The sequence below is a fragment of the Pagrus major genome, chromosome 1 (assembly GCF_040436345.1).
Source record: "Pagrus major chromosome 1, Pma_NU_1.0".
In the NCBI taxonomy this organism is placed as follows: Eukaryota; Metazoa; Chordata; class Actinopteri; order Spariformes; family Sparidae; genus Pagrus; species Pagrus major.
In genome coordinates, this window is record NC_133215.1 from 38,147,540 (window position 1) to 38,162,365 (window position 14,826).

General features: G+C 38.9%; 1 protein-coding gene across 2 annotated transcripts in view; it reads left to right on the forward strand.

Moving 5' to 3' along the window:
• cep44 (centrosomal protein 44) overlaps positions 1-14,826 on the forward strand; it is a 30,191-nt gene that overhangs the window by 8,359 nt on the left and 7,006 nt on the right. For both annotated transcript variants that reach the window (XM_073477633.1, XM_073477640.1), the window contains exons 5-9: positions 9,054-9,125; positions 10,092-10,244; positions 11,697-11,822; positions 12,071-12,169; positions 12,329-12,400. In XM_073477633.1, the coding sequence (XP_073333734.1) occupies positions 9,054-9,125; positions 10,092-10,244; positions 11,697-11,822; positions 12,071-12,169; positions 12,329-12,400 (522 nt within the window). The remainder of the gene's footprint in view (positions 1-9,053; positions 9,126-10,091; positions 10,245-11,696; positions 11,823-12,070; positions 12,170-12,328; positions 12,401-14,826) is intronic.

A 14,826-nucleotide genomic window follows, 5' to 3' on the forward strand; every position in this document is an offset into this window, starting at 1 on the left:
CATTACCTAATATGAAAAAACAAACAATAAATTCAACAAACTAATACCAGATCAAATGGTCTGCTTTTTGAGAGTAATGCACACAAAACAGATAAAAGTTTAGATCTGTATATGTTGTATATTTGTAAGTTGTACGTGTTGTGGAAATTCTCCTTTGTGAGGTTGAGAGTTGCTAAATCTCAGAAGAATTGTAGACTCAGCATGATGAATCAGATCTCTTTAATACATGCTGCATGGAGAGAAGACCCGAAGTGTTCTCTCCAGTCTTCCAAATGTTTCTGCCTTAAATACAGTGGTTGCATACTTTACGACAGTCATGAATTACTTCTTCCCAAAACAATGACCCCCTGGTGTTTGTTTTGATCATGTCTTTCCCAGGGCAGTGACCATTTGCTGTTTTATTGAAATGTAAATGTCATCTTATCATCCTTCCTGTAAACACCTCAGGCAGAGAGAATTGCTCTTCACGTGACTTTTTGACCCTTACACCTAAGGAGGATTATCCCCTCCTCCTCTCACATCCTGATATGGTCTTTACAGTACATTGATTACTGAATGGAAAACTATTTAATTTCTCACATTCGTTTCTTTTTCTGTTAGTAATATGGGGTCACAGGTTGTCATTTGTCATTTTGGATCGGTTGTCAATTTCATAAAGCTGGCTCTTAATATGACCATCGCATAAAAAAATCGTGGATACTTTCAAAAGGAAAGAGAAATATCCTCGAGTCAGCGACATGGCCACAAATATTACAGAGAAGGTCATTGAATTCATCGCTCTGGATAACCAGCCCACCTCTGTGGTAGAGGATCAGGGTTTAGTTACTGACTTTGTTTACTTGTTGTTTTTGTTAAAAAAACAATGTTGCCATAGGATATGCAGAATAAGAAAGAGCCATATGAAAGTATTTACTTTGTTTCAACAAAATATAAAAGCTATTAAGAACAGCTTGGATGCAGGTGATTTTTTTTCTTAATGCAGCTGTATTATCTAGGAAAATATTAGTCAGGGCTAAGTATCGGATCGGGACTTGGTATCGGCAGATACTAAATATTAAATGACTTAGATCGGGGTAAAAAAAACCTGATCGGGACATCCCTAATCACAGGGTTATTTTGTCTAACAAGGGATATCAATATAGATACATTCTACTACTGATATGTGTGTGTATATATAGATATAGATATATATATATATATAATGTGTGTGTATATGTGTGTGTATATATATATATGTGTGTGTGTGTGTGTATATGTATGTATATATATATATATATGTATATATATATATATATATATATATGTATATATATATGTATATATATATATATATGTATATATATATGTATATATATATATGTATATATATATATATATGTATATATATATATATATATGTATGTGTGTGTGTGTGTGTATATGTATATATGTGTATATATATACATTACAAGTGGTTTCTCCAAATTCAACACAAAATGCCACTTTTAATGACTACTGCAGTCACAAAATTATTCAACCCCTTCATGACAAGCATCTTTAGTACTTGGTAGAGCACCCTTTTGCTGTTATGACCTGCTGCAACCGTGATGCATAGCCAGAAACCAGCTTCTGGCAGCGTTCCTGAGGAATCTTAGCCCATTCCTCATGGGCAAAGGCCTTCAGTTCACTAATATTCTTGGCCTTGCGTGCTGCAACCACCTTTTTCAAATCCCACCAGAGATTTTCAATGGGGTTCATGTCAGGCGACTGTGATGGCCACTCTAGTATCATCCAGGACTTCTTCTGAAACCAAACCTTGTTGTACTTTGAGGTATGCTTGGAATCACTGTCCTGTTTGAAGGTCCAATGACGCCCAAGCTTCAGCTTCCTCACAGACGGCATGACATTTTCTCCCAGGATTTCCTGATACTTGATTGAATCCATCTTGCCCTCCACACATTGCAGGTTTCCAGTGCCAGAGGAAGCGAAGCAGCCCCAGAGCATCACTGAGCCACCGCCATACTTCACTGTAGGCAGGGTGTTCTTTTCAGCGTATGCTTCATTCTTCCTCCTCCAGACATACCGATGATCCATAGGCCCGAAAAGTTCCAGTTTTGTTTCATCGCTCCACAGAACAGAATCCCAAAACCTCTTTGGCTTATTTATACAGTTTTAAGCAAATTGGAGCAGACTTTTCTTGTGCTTTTTTGTCAGTAGTAGTGGCGTACGTCTTGGAGTTCGGGCATGGATCCCTTCAGCGTTTAGTATGCGCCTTACTGTGGAAACTGAAACCTCAGTGCCTGCTGCCACCAAGTCTTCCTGCAGGTATTTTGCAGTCAGCGAGGGTTTTTGACCACCTGGTGGCAGCCGTTGATAGCTTCCTCTTTCTGCCATGTCCAGGTAGTGTAGCCACTGTTCTTTTAACTTTAAACTTGCGAACTATGCTTCCGACTGTATCTCTAGGAACATTCAGTGCCTTTGCTATTTTTTTTGTATCCTTTTCCTTGTTTGTGCAAGGCAATGATCTCTTCTCTGAACGTTTTGGACAATTCTCTTGACTCAGCCATATTTCTAACATGCAATGAAACGTCACCGTCAACAGTCCAGGTATTTGAGGTGTTCTATCTCAAGCACACCTGATGCAAGCAATGAAGCCCTTGATTGCTTGCATCAGGTGTACTTGAGACCACACCTGATTTGCAAATGTGTGCTCTTATGAGGAATTCTATTCAGGGGGTTGAATATTTTTGAGACTGCAGTAGTCATTGAAAGTAGGATTTAGTGTTGAATTTGGATAAAATCCTTGTTATATTAGTGTCATTTAAGTAGTTAAACTGTTCTTGTGTAATTTGTTTATTGCAAACACCTGGAAAATTTTAAATTTTGCCAATAAACCTGAAATTCAATTGGGGTTGAATAATTTTGATTGCAACTGTGTGTGTGTGTATGTATATATATATATATATATATATATATATATATATATATATATATATATATATATATTTATATATTTATATTTAAATTTAAGTCTTATTTTATCTCTTTTTCAGTTTTATTTTCTTATTTAAATTTTATTTTGTGGTTGCACTATTTTTTTGCACAGTTGATGGAGTGGTTGCAATTTCATTTCACTGCTGCTGTACTTGTTCAATTGCATGTGACAAATAAATCTTTGAATCTTTAATCTTTGAATCTCTACTATTTATCCTTGTCATTGTATTGTTTGAGCAGCAGAGGTCATCTAGTCATCTGATCATACTAGTCAGGAAGACAAACTTGTTCGCATAAGACCTGCCCTTCACTGCTTCTGATTGGTTTGTGTGGTTGGTTGTGTTCTTTACAGGTGACTCAAACTGTGAACTTGCACAGTAGCTGCGGTAATGTCTGTTTTCGGTGGCGTTTTAGCTGTAGTTTTGCTCTTCAGCCTCTCTCATGGTCTTCTGCTGCCCCTGTCGGGGTTACTAATCCTTTGGAACTGCTCTTCGCTGCAAGAGAGTGTCTCTATGCCTGTTAGGTAGAGCGGACAGGCAGGCTGTCCGCAATGCTGACAGAGATTTTCCTTGCCCTGGTAGTCAGCTGAACAACAAGAGGGAGGGAGATTGGTGGGACCTGCGGCGAAGTGCGTGTTTTTGGCTGTCCTCCTGTGCCACACCCCCCTGGGTGCTCTGGTAGTCCTGCTGTACAACCAGAGAGAGGGAGGGATTGCTGCTGGCTGCTGTATTGTTTTGCAATTTTATAAAGTCCAATCATTTATTGCCAAAGATAATTTATAGCTACCTTTTGTACATACTTAGGTCATGGCCAGCTACTTTTATTTTACTATAGAAGCAAATCAGAATTGCCTCAAGTAAAAAATACAACCAACTTATATCCGAATAATAAATGCTGTACACATCAGATTTATTACTAAAGCACATTGTTCAAGTCATCTTTTTCTTTGTTTTATTAATATCTTTATAAATATCATATTGTGGACTACTTTGGTGACTTTTTGGTATCGTTACATCCCTATATGGGTCTATGATTGGCTGAAACCTCTGGATCAAGAGTGGGCTTTTTAAGAAGAGGTTTAGCTACAGCTACATTTGATCTTGTCTAGTAGAGAAGTGCTAACTAGGGGTAGAACTTCTTTAAGCAATTTCATTGGGACTGGGTCTAAGAGACATGCTCATGATTTAAATGAAGAAATTAATGAAGTTAGGTGGTAAAGGCCAATGGGATAAAAGCAGTCTAGATAGATAACTGGTTTTACAGCCTTTTCTAAGGTTTCTGTGTTGGAGGCTAAATTGGTAGGTTGGCATTTGAGGACAGAAAGTGGTGAATTTGTCTCTTATAAGTAGAATTGTATCATTAAAGAAGCACATAAGTTATTACTACTGAGCAATACAATGTTCAATAGAGCTATGACTATCTGTCAGCCTGACTACAGTGCTGGAAAGAAACCTGTGGTTGCCCTTATTTTCCTCTATCAATGCTGAATAATAAGCTGCTCTGGTAGTACGAAGGGCTTTCTTTAATTTTAAGGCTTTCTAACCAGACTAAATGAGCGTCTTCCAGTTTGATGGAATGCCATTTCCTTTCAATTTTTCACAATGTCTGCTTTAATATGAGAGTTTGGGGGTTGTACCACGGAGCTAATCTTCTATGCTTTATTTTTTTCTTTATAAGAGTAGAGTCAATAGTCAAGTGTCATTCGCAGAGACCCTGCAACACAATCAACAAGATGATCAATCTAGGAGGGACTAGAGTTAGCATAAGAGTCTCCTGTTATATTGGGACATGACACTGAATTAAAAGCTGATGGAATTATTTCCTTAAATTTAGCTACAGCATTATCAGAGAGATATCTACAGTAGAAGCAAAAGTCCACTAATAGGACTTCAAAAGTTATTAAATAATGTTCTGATAAAAGGGTATTCTGTGGGAAAACTATAAAATTATCAATTTTAATGCCAGCGCAACATCGAGGGTGGGGAGAAATATATCACAATCTCTGCAGTACCTCCACTTGTGAAGGGACTATTGAAGTCCACCCAGAGTGCTGCCTCTCTCTGGGAGTCAGCAGCAGTGCAGGCTTTCCAAGTCACTGCTACGGAGCAGCTTCAACAGCGATGGAAGAAGGAGACTATTTTTTCAGACATGGCACCGAACACAGTGATCCTCTCCTCTGCCCTGGACCTGAGGTTCAGAAAACGGAAGTTTCTGACACCCACGCAAGTCTTAAATGTGTAAGCCAAATTGCAAACACAAGAACTTGGACTGAGGAGGGAGGTGAATCGGCAGCAACGTGACAGTAGCCCCTTTTTAGATTTACATTTGCGGGCAGGTAAAGGCTGCAATCTGCCAACTTGTCTATGTGAAACGGAGGTGTAATATTCCTCCTTTGCAAAAAAGCCGCAACTGGGGTAGGCGTAAACATGTGACGTGACGTGAAGCACGAAGTTGGGCGTGAACAGTGACGTAAAAAACTGCTTTTTCTCCCGGCGAAAGCCACGTCGGCTAACCTCCTCGGCGACCTTTTCGTACAAAATACCATCTTTCACAGTCCCCGTGATCTGGTTGTTAATGATTCTCTCGGCTGTGATGGTTAGCATCTCCCAGATCTCAGCGGCTTTCCAGTTGCTCATCTTGACGTCCGCGGATGAAGTGATGAACTGACAGCTGTGGTCACCTGTTTCCTGCTTTTAAAACTCCCGGCTGTGGGTCGCACAACAGTGCACACGTCATCGACACCTCCGCCCATGTCACGCAATTGCCGGCACATCGACGCCTTGGATTTACATAGCAATGGAGGTGGCTAAAAGTGTACCCTCCAAGGCGTCATATTGGCGGACCAAAACAGACCCCCAATATGCCGCGCTCTGTCTAAATTCGCGGACCTAGCCGCAAAAAGGACAGCCAAATTGGCGGCTTGCTGTCCAGTATAAAAACGGCTAGTGTCTGTGACCAAAACAGTTCCATAGCCACCGCTACCCCCACCATAACTACAGATGCTGGACCTACAACTCCTGTTTCCTTACTTGACTCATTCCTCGATTCTGAATCCAGCAGTGAAGAAGAGAGTAGAGTAGAGTAGAGTAGGAGAAGCTGAGGAACCCTAATGGCCAAGTGAGGCATGAAGTCCTCACATACTTTGGAGAGAAACCCATTGCCAGGAAAGAAAATCCTTTACACTGGTGGAGGGATAATGAGAATAGATAACCCACCTTGGCCAGGTTGGCAAAGTCCTATTTATGCATCCCTGGTGCCTCAACACCATCTGAGTGCCTCTTCTCTACAGCAGGTAACAAAGCTTCCAAGAAGAGTGCAGAGCATGTGGACATGCTTACATTTTTGCATAGCAATGCAAAGCTCCTGTGAGTGGACTGAGTGCATGTGTTCCTTCACAACAATTCCTCCATAGTCCAGTTCCACCTCCATGGCCTGATGTTGAAACCATTTGGTATAGCAAAGCCTGTTCAAGACTAAGTTTGTGTTTGATGTTTTTCTTATTATTATTTAAACGTTGCTGGTCAGCTCCTTTCAACTTAAGACAGGAACAGGTCTTTGTTTTGAGAACAAATGTAAAGACCTGTGTGCACTTTATAAAAACCTATATTGTGTTTTTCTTTGTTATTCAATGTAGGAGCAATATTTTATTTTATTTTAAATCTGCTTTTTTCCTTTAATCCGATTAATCATAAAAATAATCGACCGATTAATCGATTATGAAAATAGTTGTTAGTTGCAGCCCTACTCCTGTCACTTTAATTTGTTGTGTGAATGCACCATCAGGAGGACTGCTTACTCAATTTTACTTTTGTGCAATGACAATTAACGAATTCTGATTCTGATGTACGCACTTACTGAAGACGGGACACTGTTACATGTTGATACTTGATATTTTACTTTTCAACATAACAAACCTTGTCTATTATGCACAAGATTTGTGGATTTAGTGTATTTAGTGTAAACTGCTATAACCACTAATGGTACCATATAGTATTACACAACTCAACGATCTAGACAACACAGTAAGCAGGGCACCTGCAGGATCTTAAAAGTGTTAAAAATAACAGAATTTAATATTCCCAAAAGAAAGTATTGAATTTCATTTTAAAAAGTCTTACATTTTCTTTCATCGTATTGTAGGACTAAATACATGTTGCATAAATAACTATCAAATTTATAAAATGTTTTGTGTGTGTGTTTAACATTACAGTTTACTCTGTTTGGTGTGACTTTGATGTAAACAATAACTGTACTGTACTGTCATAACATTCGTGTATTTCTTTACGCTTTTAAATATAGTGCCCATGAAACCTGCAAGCTTATTGTGGCTCTATGCCTACTCTTAGAGCAGAGGTGGTTTGAATAATGAAAACCATTTTGGACCACCACTCATATACTTGGAAATGACCGCAATATTCAAACTATGTTTCTCAACTCTGAGTTTGTGGCTAATTTTGCATGGAGAAGCAAGAAGATGGTATACTTCACCAAATGTGGTCTGGCTTCATTCATCACTAAGACTAACCAAGTCAGCGAGGCCTCTGGCTTTGTTGTAATGTTTGAAGAAAGCCTCAACAAAACAAGCAAAGACAAAAGAACTACACCTTAATCTCTGTTATCTCTGTTACCATGTCCATTTGAGATTCATTTATACAGTATCTTTTTGACTTGGAAATACATTGAGATATATACCTCACTTACAATATAGCCCAGTATAAATCATAGAAAAAGATCATTAACACCAACCACCGGCCAGTAGCTCCTTTAATCTTTGCTACATTTTGGTATATGTTTCTATTTTTTCGCCTTTATGCCCCATTCTACTGATACACACTTTGCCTATGATAGAGATGCACTCATCAATATCGGAAAAGGAAGCGTTGGGGTGCAGCAAACCACAAGCGGCATCTGCCAAGGGGCCAGCAAGACGAGCTGGACCAAACACAACTGAAAGCGATGCAGTTGCCCCAAGACAAGAGATAAGTGGGGCTGGCATCAGAGCTAAGTTGACTGTTTATTGATTTTAGAAGGTGCAATAGAAAGCATCCTGACTAGAAACATCACAAACTGGCATGGCTCGTACACAGCCAGTGACAGGAAGGCTCTGCAGCGATTGGATTAGAACTGCCCAGAACATCATTGGCACCCATCTAAAGAGCATCCGTGATACTGGTAAAATGAGATGTCTGCACAGAACCCACCCCAGCCACAGTCCGTTTACCCTGCTGCCATCTGGACAAAGTTCAGAGATAAAATAAGATGAGACAAGATATGATAAGAAATAACTTTATTCATCACGAAGGAAAATGTGCGAGAAATTGCTACAAAAATGTACAGGTCAATAGAAAAATGAGTAACAACCAGTGGGTTCCCTGGGCCCAGTTTGAGACAAAAAGAGTATTTAATTTTCGTGAAATATGGAGTCAAATCGAAAAAGAATGCCTACTACAATAACAATAGAAGTAGGACATATTGAGTACAAGAGTAAACCAAAAATTAACTAAAAAAGAAAAAAGTAGTATTGTCAACACTGGTGCAGTATGGGGGGACAAGTTAGGAAAAGTTAGGCCCATGACTGACAGGGGGCCCCAAAAATTAGGTAAAACATTTTTTTTTAAGTATTAACCCATCATGATTAATATAATATTTTATTAAAAATATAGTAATTAAACTCAGTCTCTTTGTCTTTACTTGTTTTTGGCAAAAAGTAAACATCTATATTGACCAACCCCCTGTATCTGCATGAAATGGTACGGTCCTGCATGAGCGCAATGGTGCTTGCCAGAGTTGTGCAGTGAGCCCCAAGAGAAGCACCGCGGTCATGCTCCCTAAAAGGAAATCTGGTTTCCAAAAAAGGAAAGACAGGAGAGAGAAAAGAAAGGGCGACAGTATGTTACCCAGTTTTTCTTGAAGAAAGGTTGGTGTAGTCTGTGAGTGGTTGAAATTAACCTGTTAGCTTGATGTCTACAGTGAAATAAGCTACATTTCACAGTTACATTTTTAACCTACATTTAATCAGTGCAGGTAGGCATTTAGCAAACTAATTATACTAAATCAGTTGTCCTTTCCCCTCCTACCAGACTCAACAACAGTTTCATCTGCAGCCCTGTGTCCCCATACCTCTCCCCAACCCAATGAACCATCTCAAGAAGGTGAGCAACAGTGTGTTGAATAACATGTCAGTTAGCATCTCTGCTGGGTCTTTTAGAATTTATCTCTTTCTTTTTTTACTATTACGAAAAAAGAAAACTAAATCTTTTTCAGTCAAACACTGTTTATCATGCAATTTATTATTTGACATAATGATAATTATATGAAACAAAAACAGCCTATAGTCTGTACTGGATGTTTGACAGTTTGAAGCATTGAGTGACTCAGTCTGTATTAAAGTCACAGCCACTACTAAAATAATACCTTCGAGTCAGATGCTTTGATGTAGACTGAATTATGGCCGTTTAATGACATCTACAGATATAGACTTTATTAATCCCACGAGGGGCTTTGAGTAGCTTGTTGAATACAAAACAAAAAATGTATGCAAACTGAATGCAGACTGTTGCATGTATGTCTGCACAGTGTTATATTTGCACAGTTCACTGGCAGTAAACATCAGCACAGCAGTTGCGCAGGGTTTGCGTGGCCTGTGGTGATGGGGCCCAGTGGGATTATTTTTCATGGGGCCCAAAATCCCTGGTGGTGCCCCTGATTGGCAATGACACTTACATTAAAATTGGCAGTGATATTAAAGGTAGTAAAAATAAAGTAATATTGCACCTGATAATCGACATGCATTGAATATTAATAATAATGAGAAGCAGTATTGCAAATTATATTAAGTAGTGATATTGCACATATTGAAATTGCTCATATTTATATTTTCTTTTTCTTTGTCCAAATGAATTTCATTTTCACAAGGCTAAACGTGCTTAAAAACTCATGAAACTTTTCACACGACACACTGAAAAATAAATCTTCCTGTTATGTCCTCAGAGAGTGTTTGTTAAGTCATGTTTTTTGACTCAGTGTGGTCCCATATTGGCCAGGCTGGGGAAGAAATTCCCAAGTTCACATGGTTGGTCACCCTACAGTTGAATGACATTTTGTTTAATATGTTTCAGGTGTTTGATGGGCCATTTGTTGTGAATCACGCAGAAAATCCCTCCACATTTCCCACAAATACCCCCCATGCTGAAGCATTCTCCTCTAGCTCTCCTGGTAAAGGGCTCACAAAGCGGGCAGAATGCCGGGAGGACAAGGATAACTTTCTTGACGTAAGCATTTACTAAACCAGTATACAGATTAAGTGAAATCTTGCGGTAGATGTTAGTTAATAGATTCAGTATAGCTGAAGTTTAGACATGTATAAATGCTCACTACGGCATAAGCCACTTGCGTTTGGTGAACACAAGCAAGTCTGTCTCCCCAGCAATGTGGGTTCCGACCGAATGACAAGGTCGTGACGGGGCTGTGTACAAGATTTGCTTGAAATAGGTGACAGCCAGAGATAGTACTACTTCAGATCTACATGCCCATCTTGGAATCACCCACTGACCGCTGCAAGGATAAACTTTCAACTTTAATAATAATAATAATAATAATAATAATCTTCATTTGTACAGTGCCTTTCAAGCAAGTAATGCAACTCAAAATACTTTACAACAACTAAATTACATGCAGCAAGTGCTTCACATGAAATTAGACCGTAAAATAACAATAAAACATGTTAAAAATGTGACATAGGATGGAAAATTACCGTTGAAGTGCACTGAGTCAGTGCAGCCACTACCACAGCCAGTAACTTGTATTGCATGCATGTATTTACCTCTACAAATAAATCCTTACAGGTTGTTGTTGTCCCTTTCACTGATTGCATGGAAGCCAGTTCCTCCATGAGTTCAAAGTCTTTTGTCATTTCTTTTATGATGATCAGTGGGCTGTGTTTTGCACATCACAGCTTTCATCCAAGGCCAAGCAGAAGTTAAAATTCTCCGTCTTGCTTTTCAGCTGTTGCTCCAGATTTCCCACGACGTCCTCAACCCTCCTTGTAACAGTTCATCTTAGAAGGAACAGATTTTGAAAATATTCTGTCCTCTCCAGGCAGAGAATTGCCAAGGAATTCACAGTGAAGTCTTTGATAAAGTCCTGAAATGGCTTGCTTCTTTTGGCCCTCCTTTGTTGCATGAATCTTTATTAATTTTATTAATGAAAAAAAGCCCCCTTGCTGCTTTTGTAATTCCTCACCCTCCTTTCTTCTGACAGATTTCTGTATTTCTCTTGTTTTGTCTCAGAAGTGACGGCTCACATTGTAGTCTTTTAATACAGCCACATGTTCATTACAAACTAAGCGAACAGCTTTGTCTCAGCCTCAACTGTGACAGGAGGAAGCACAATCACAACACAAAGGCTTCAAAATAAAAAGCAATTTAGGTAATTCCATACATTTTTTAGGAGTAAAATGGTGTAGTTCATCGTCAATCTTGCAGGCCAGACAGAATCATCATGCAGGCCTGAACCAGCCAGCAGGCCATACAATGTCCAGGTCTGATATACATTCATCAGGAGAGAACCTTTGTGACTTGTAGAAATGTGGTTTAAATTCTGTACCGAAACACTTGAATGCGTAAAGTTCTGAGGTCCATTGGATCCACCCCACCCAATGTTCCAGGGGAGGTTGAACACATGTCAATATAAAATGGAATATTATTGTCTTTCCTGTCACTCAGTCACCAGAGGTGGAAGAAAGGCTCTCAGCACTGGAAGCTCAAATAAAGAATCTTCCTGGGCTACACAGGCTCAGTATTCTGGAGAAACGCATTGAGGAACTTGAGAGACAGAGACACACAGACAAGGTAGACAATACATTCTCTTCTCTACTTCTTTGAAATCTTGTCCCCTTTTTTAAGTATTAGTAGTAGTAGTAGTAGTCATTTTTGTGCTGCAACTTCTTCCCTATCTCTGAGACAAATTTCTCCCTGGGGGAGACCAATAAAGTAACCTTAACCTTACCTTAGTTTACATTCACTAGACAGAAATACAGCACATTTTAATAAAACATTCAATTGCAGCCACCTTTTCTAATTATCACATTCTATTCCAGGATGAAGAACAAGTCATTACCATATCCAGAGAGAGCTGGGAAAATCTGATGAGCAGAGTCGTATTATTGGAAACTAAATTAGAACTGAGCAATTCACAGGTAGGACAAGTGCACATGTAGAGACATTTTCATTTCATCAATGTAAAATGTAGTTATTGAGCTTGAACTTGCACTAAGCCAGTATTTAAAACAATCCTAGACTCAGCCTATTTTTATATAAAATAACCATTAATGTTGCGTCTCATCTCTCTATCTCAGTTAAGAGCCCCAGCACCATGTCCATCATCTGCCTCCTCCTATTCTGCTAGCTCCATGTATGATTCTTCAAAGGTGAGACACAGCCGAGGGCCCACCACTCCCCTGTCATTATGGAAAAACAAGCATAAGCTTTTTCAGCTTTTGAATGAAAATCTTATTTTGTTGCCTGAAGTTGAAATATTGGTTGTATTATTATGTTCTGCTGTGCTGTGATGTGATGTAAAAATCTCAGGGGATGTTTTCCCCTGGCAGTGCATTGAAAGAGGACATATTTTGAAAAACTCAGTCCTTTTGCACTGATATTTGGGTATCTAGAGTGCCTACCAACCCACAAACTGTGAAACAAGATAATCCAGTCAGAATATTTGTGGAATGCATAGGTCAGAAAACATAGGATTCAACTAGCCATCCAGATTTTGGCCTCCTTACATTAATAAAAAGGTAAATGGAGTTTTTTTATACAGCACTTTTCTATGGAACTGACTACTCAAAGTGTTTTACAACATGGGTCACATTCACCCATTCACACACATATTCATACATTGATGGCAGAGGCTGGCATGCTGGGTGCCAACCTCCTCATTTTTGTACTTTTGTTTTTCCCGCATTCACTCACACCAATGGAAGAGCCATCAGAAACAATTTCCGGCAAAAATGGTCAAAGAGGTGGAATGTGGGTGGAGCTGAAGTTAACCTAATTAGTTTCACAAGCCCACCTTGCCAGAAACTACAAAGCTAGCTAAGGCTAACAACTTATCAAGAGGGGGAACTAGACTTAAACAAGTCAAGACAATTGAGAAAGAAAGAGAATACACAAACTGTAGGAGCAATAACAACAGGTTTGAAGAGAGAAACAGAATAGCATAACTAAACAAAAACTGTAAAAACAAAAAAAACAAAACAGAAACAGACATAAAAGCAAAAAAAAGACTTGGTGGGGCAGAGCACAGAAAAATGGTTGAAGGGCACAACTTTAGGGCTCAATGATCAATATGCCTATGAAATAAACAAAAGATGAAAAGTACTGTACCCCATCCTAATGGAGAACAGGAAGAACAACAAACGTGCAGTCCTCGTGATTGACAAACTGTATTTTGATGGACAATTATGTCACAACTCTTCTGGCTCTTCTGAACAGACTTATAATAATAATACTTAGAATAATACATAACTGTGACAGATGTCTTCTACTTATATCCCTACCTATCCAAGCAGCATACTGCTATGCATTAGCTAGTGAGCCCACTAACTCTTTTCATTTATGTATGTGTTTTTTGTTCTTACCTCACTGTAGTTTCCTTTGGGTTAACGTCTGCTTAGTGCTGTGCGATATGGACAAAATTTTATATCTTGATATAGCTAATTTTATATCCCGATAACGATATATATCCCGATATAGTATTTTTTCTTAGAATTATATATATATATTCAAATCAATCACATCCCAGCACTATTTTTGATAACCATGTGAATGAAAGGCAAATGAATGGCACTTTCTCCTTTTATTCGTGACTTTTGCAGGACTGTCACAACAAATAAGAATATGTAAACAAAAACTATTCCAAGCTTTTATGTAAATATAAAAAAAATTACGAGCTTTTACCGGGTAGGACAGCCAGTAGGCCTCGCGGCTGGGTTCTGCTTCTGTATCCGCGTCTGATGTTACGCAACTAGTAACGTTATTTTCGTCTTCCATTGCGCTCTCCTCCGTCTCCGCCATGCTGCTTTCTGTTTACTCCCGGGCGACCGGTGCCGTAAACGAGTCCTTGTGGGTGACGTAAAAATGCTACCACAAAGCAGTAGCATTGCTGCAGTTACATCGCCTTCATACAATGAACTTGTTTTGAACTCAAAATTTGGATATCCAATGGTCATTCCGACGTTGAGTTGTGCTTTATACGGCGTATTAAATCACAACCGTAGTGTACGTTAACATTAGTGTAGCAACAGTGCTAAACAAGTAGCCTACACGTTAAAATTAAGATATAAACAACAGAGGGTTATATCCTACGGTAGACATTTTTATATCGTACTACGATATATATCGTCATATCGCACAGCTCTTCGTCTGCTTATCTGTGTTGTATGAATGAACATGAAGGGTTAATGATGACAACTGGCTTTCTCTCTCACGAGCACACCTACATGCATGCAACACCTCATCATCATTACTATGGCAAACAGGCAAAACAGTTATCTGAGGAAAATCATATCCCATTCATCTTACAAGAAAAAACAACAGAAACTGGAAAATGGTTTAGAACAAGGGATTAAACAATTTACAAACCATTGCTCGAACAATCCCAAAGAAGAAATAAAAGATGAACTTGCTCCACAACTCCACAATATCACACACAAAAACCCACATTTTTTAATCCGACAACTTATAAATGACAACTTTAACTATAGCAACAAAACAGGGAAATAATTAGCCAATCGAACACAAAAAAGAAAAAATATATAATTCCATTCCAAGGTGAAAACTATTCAGAACCCAG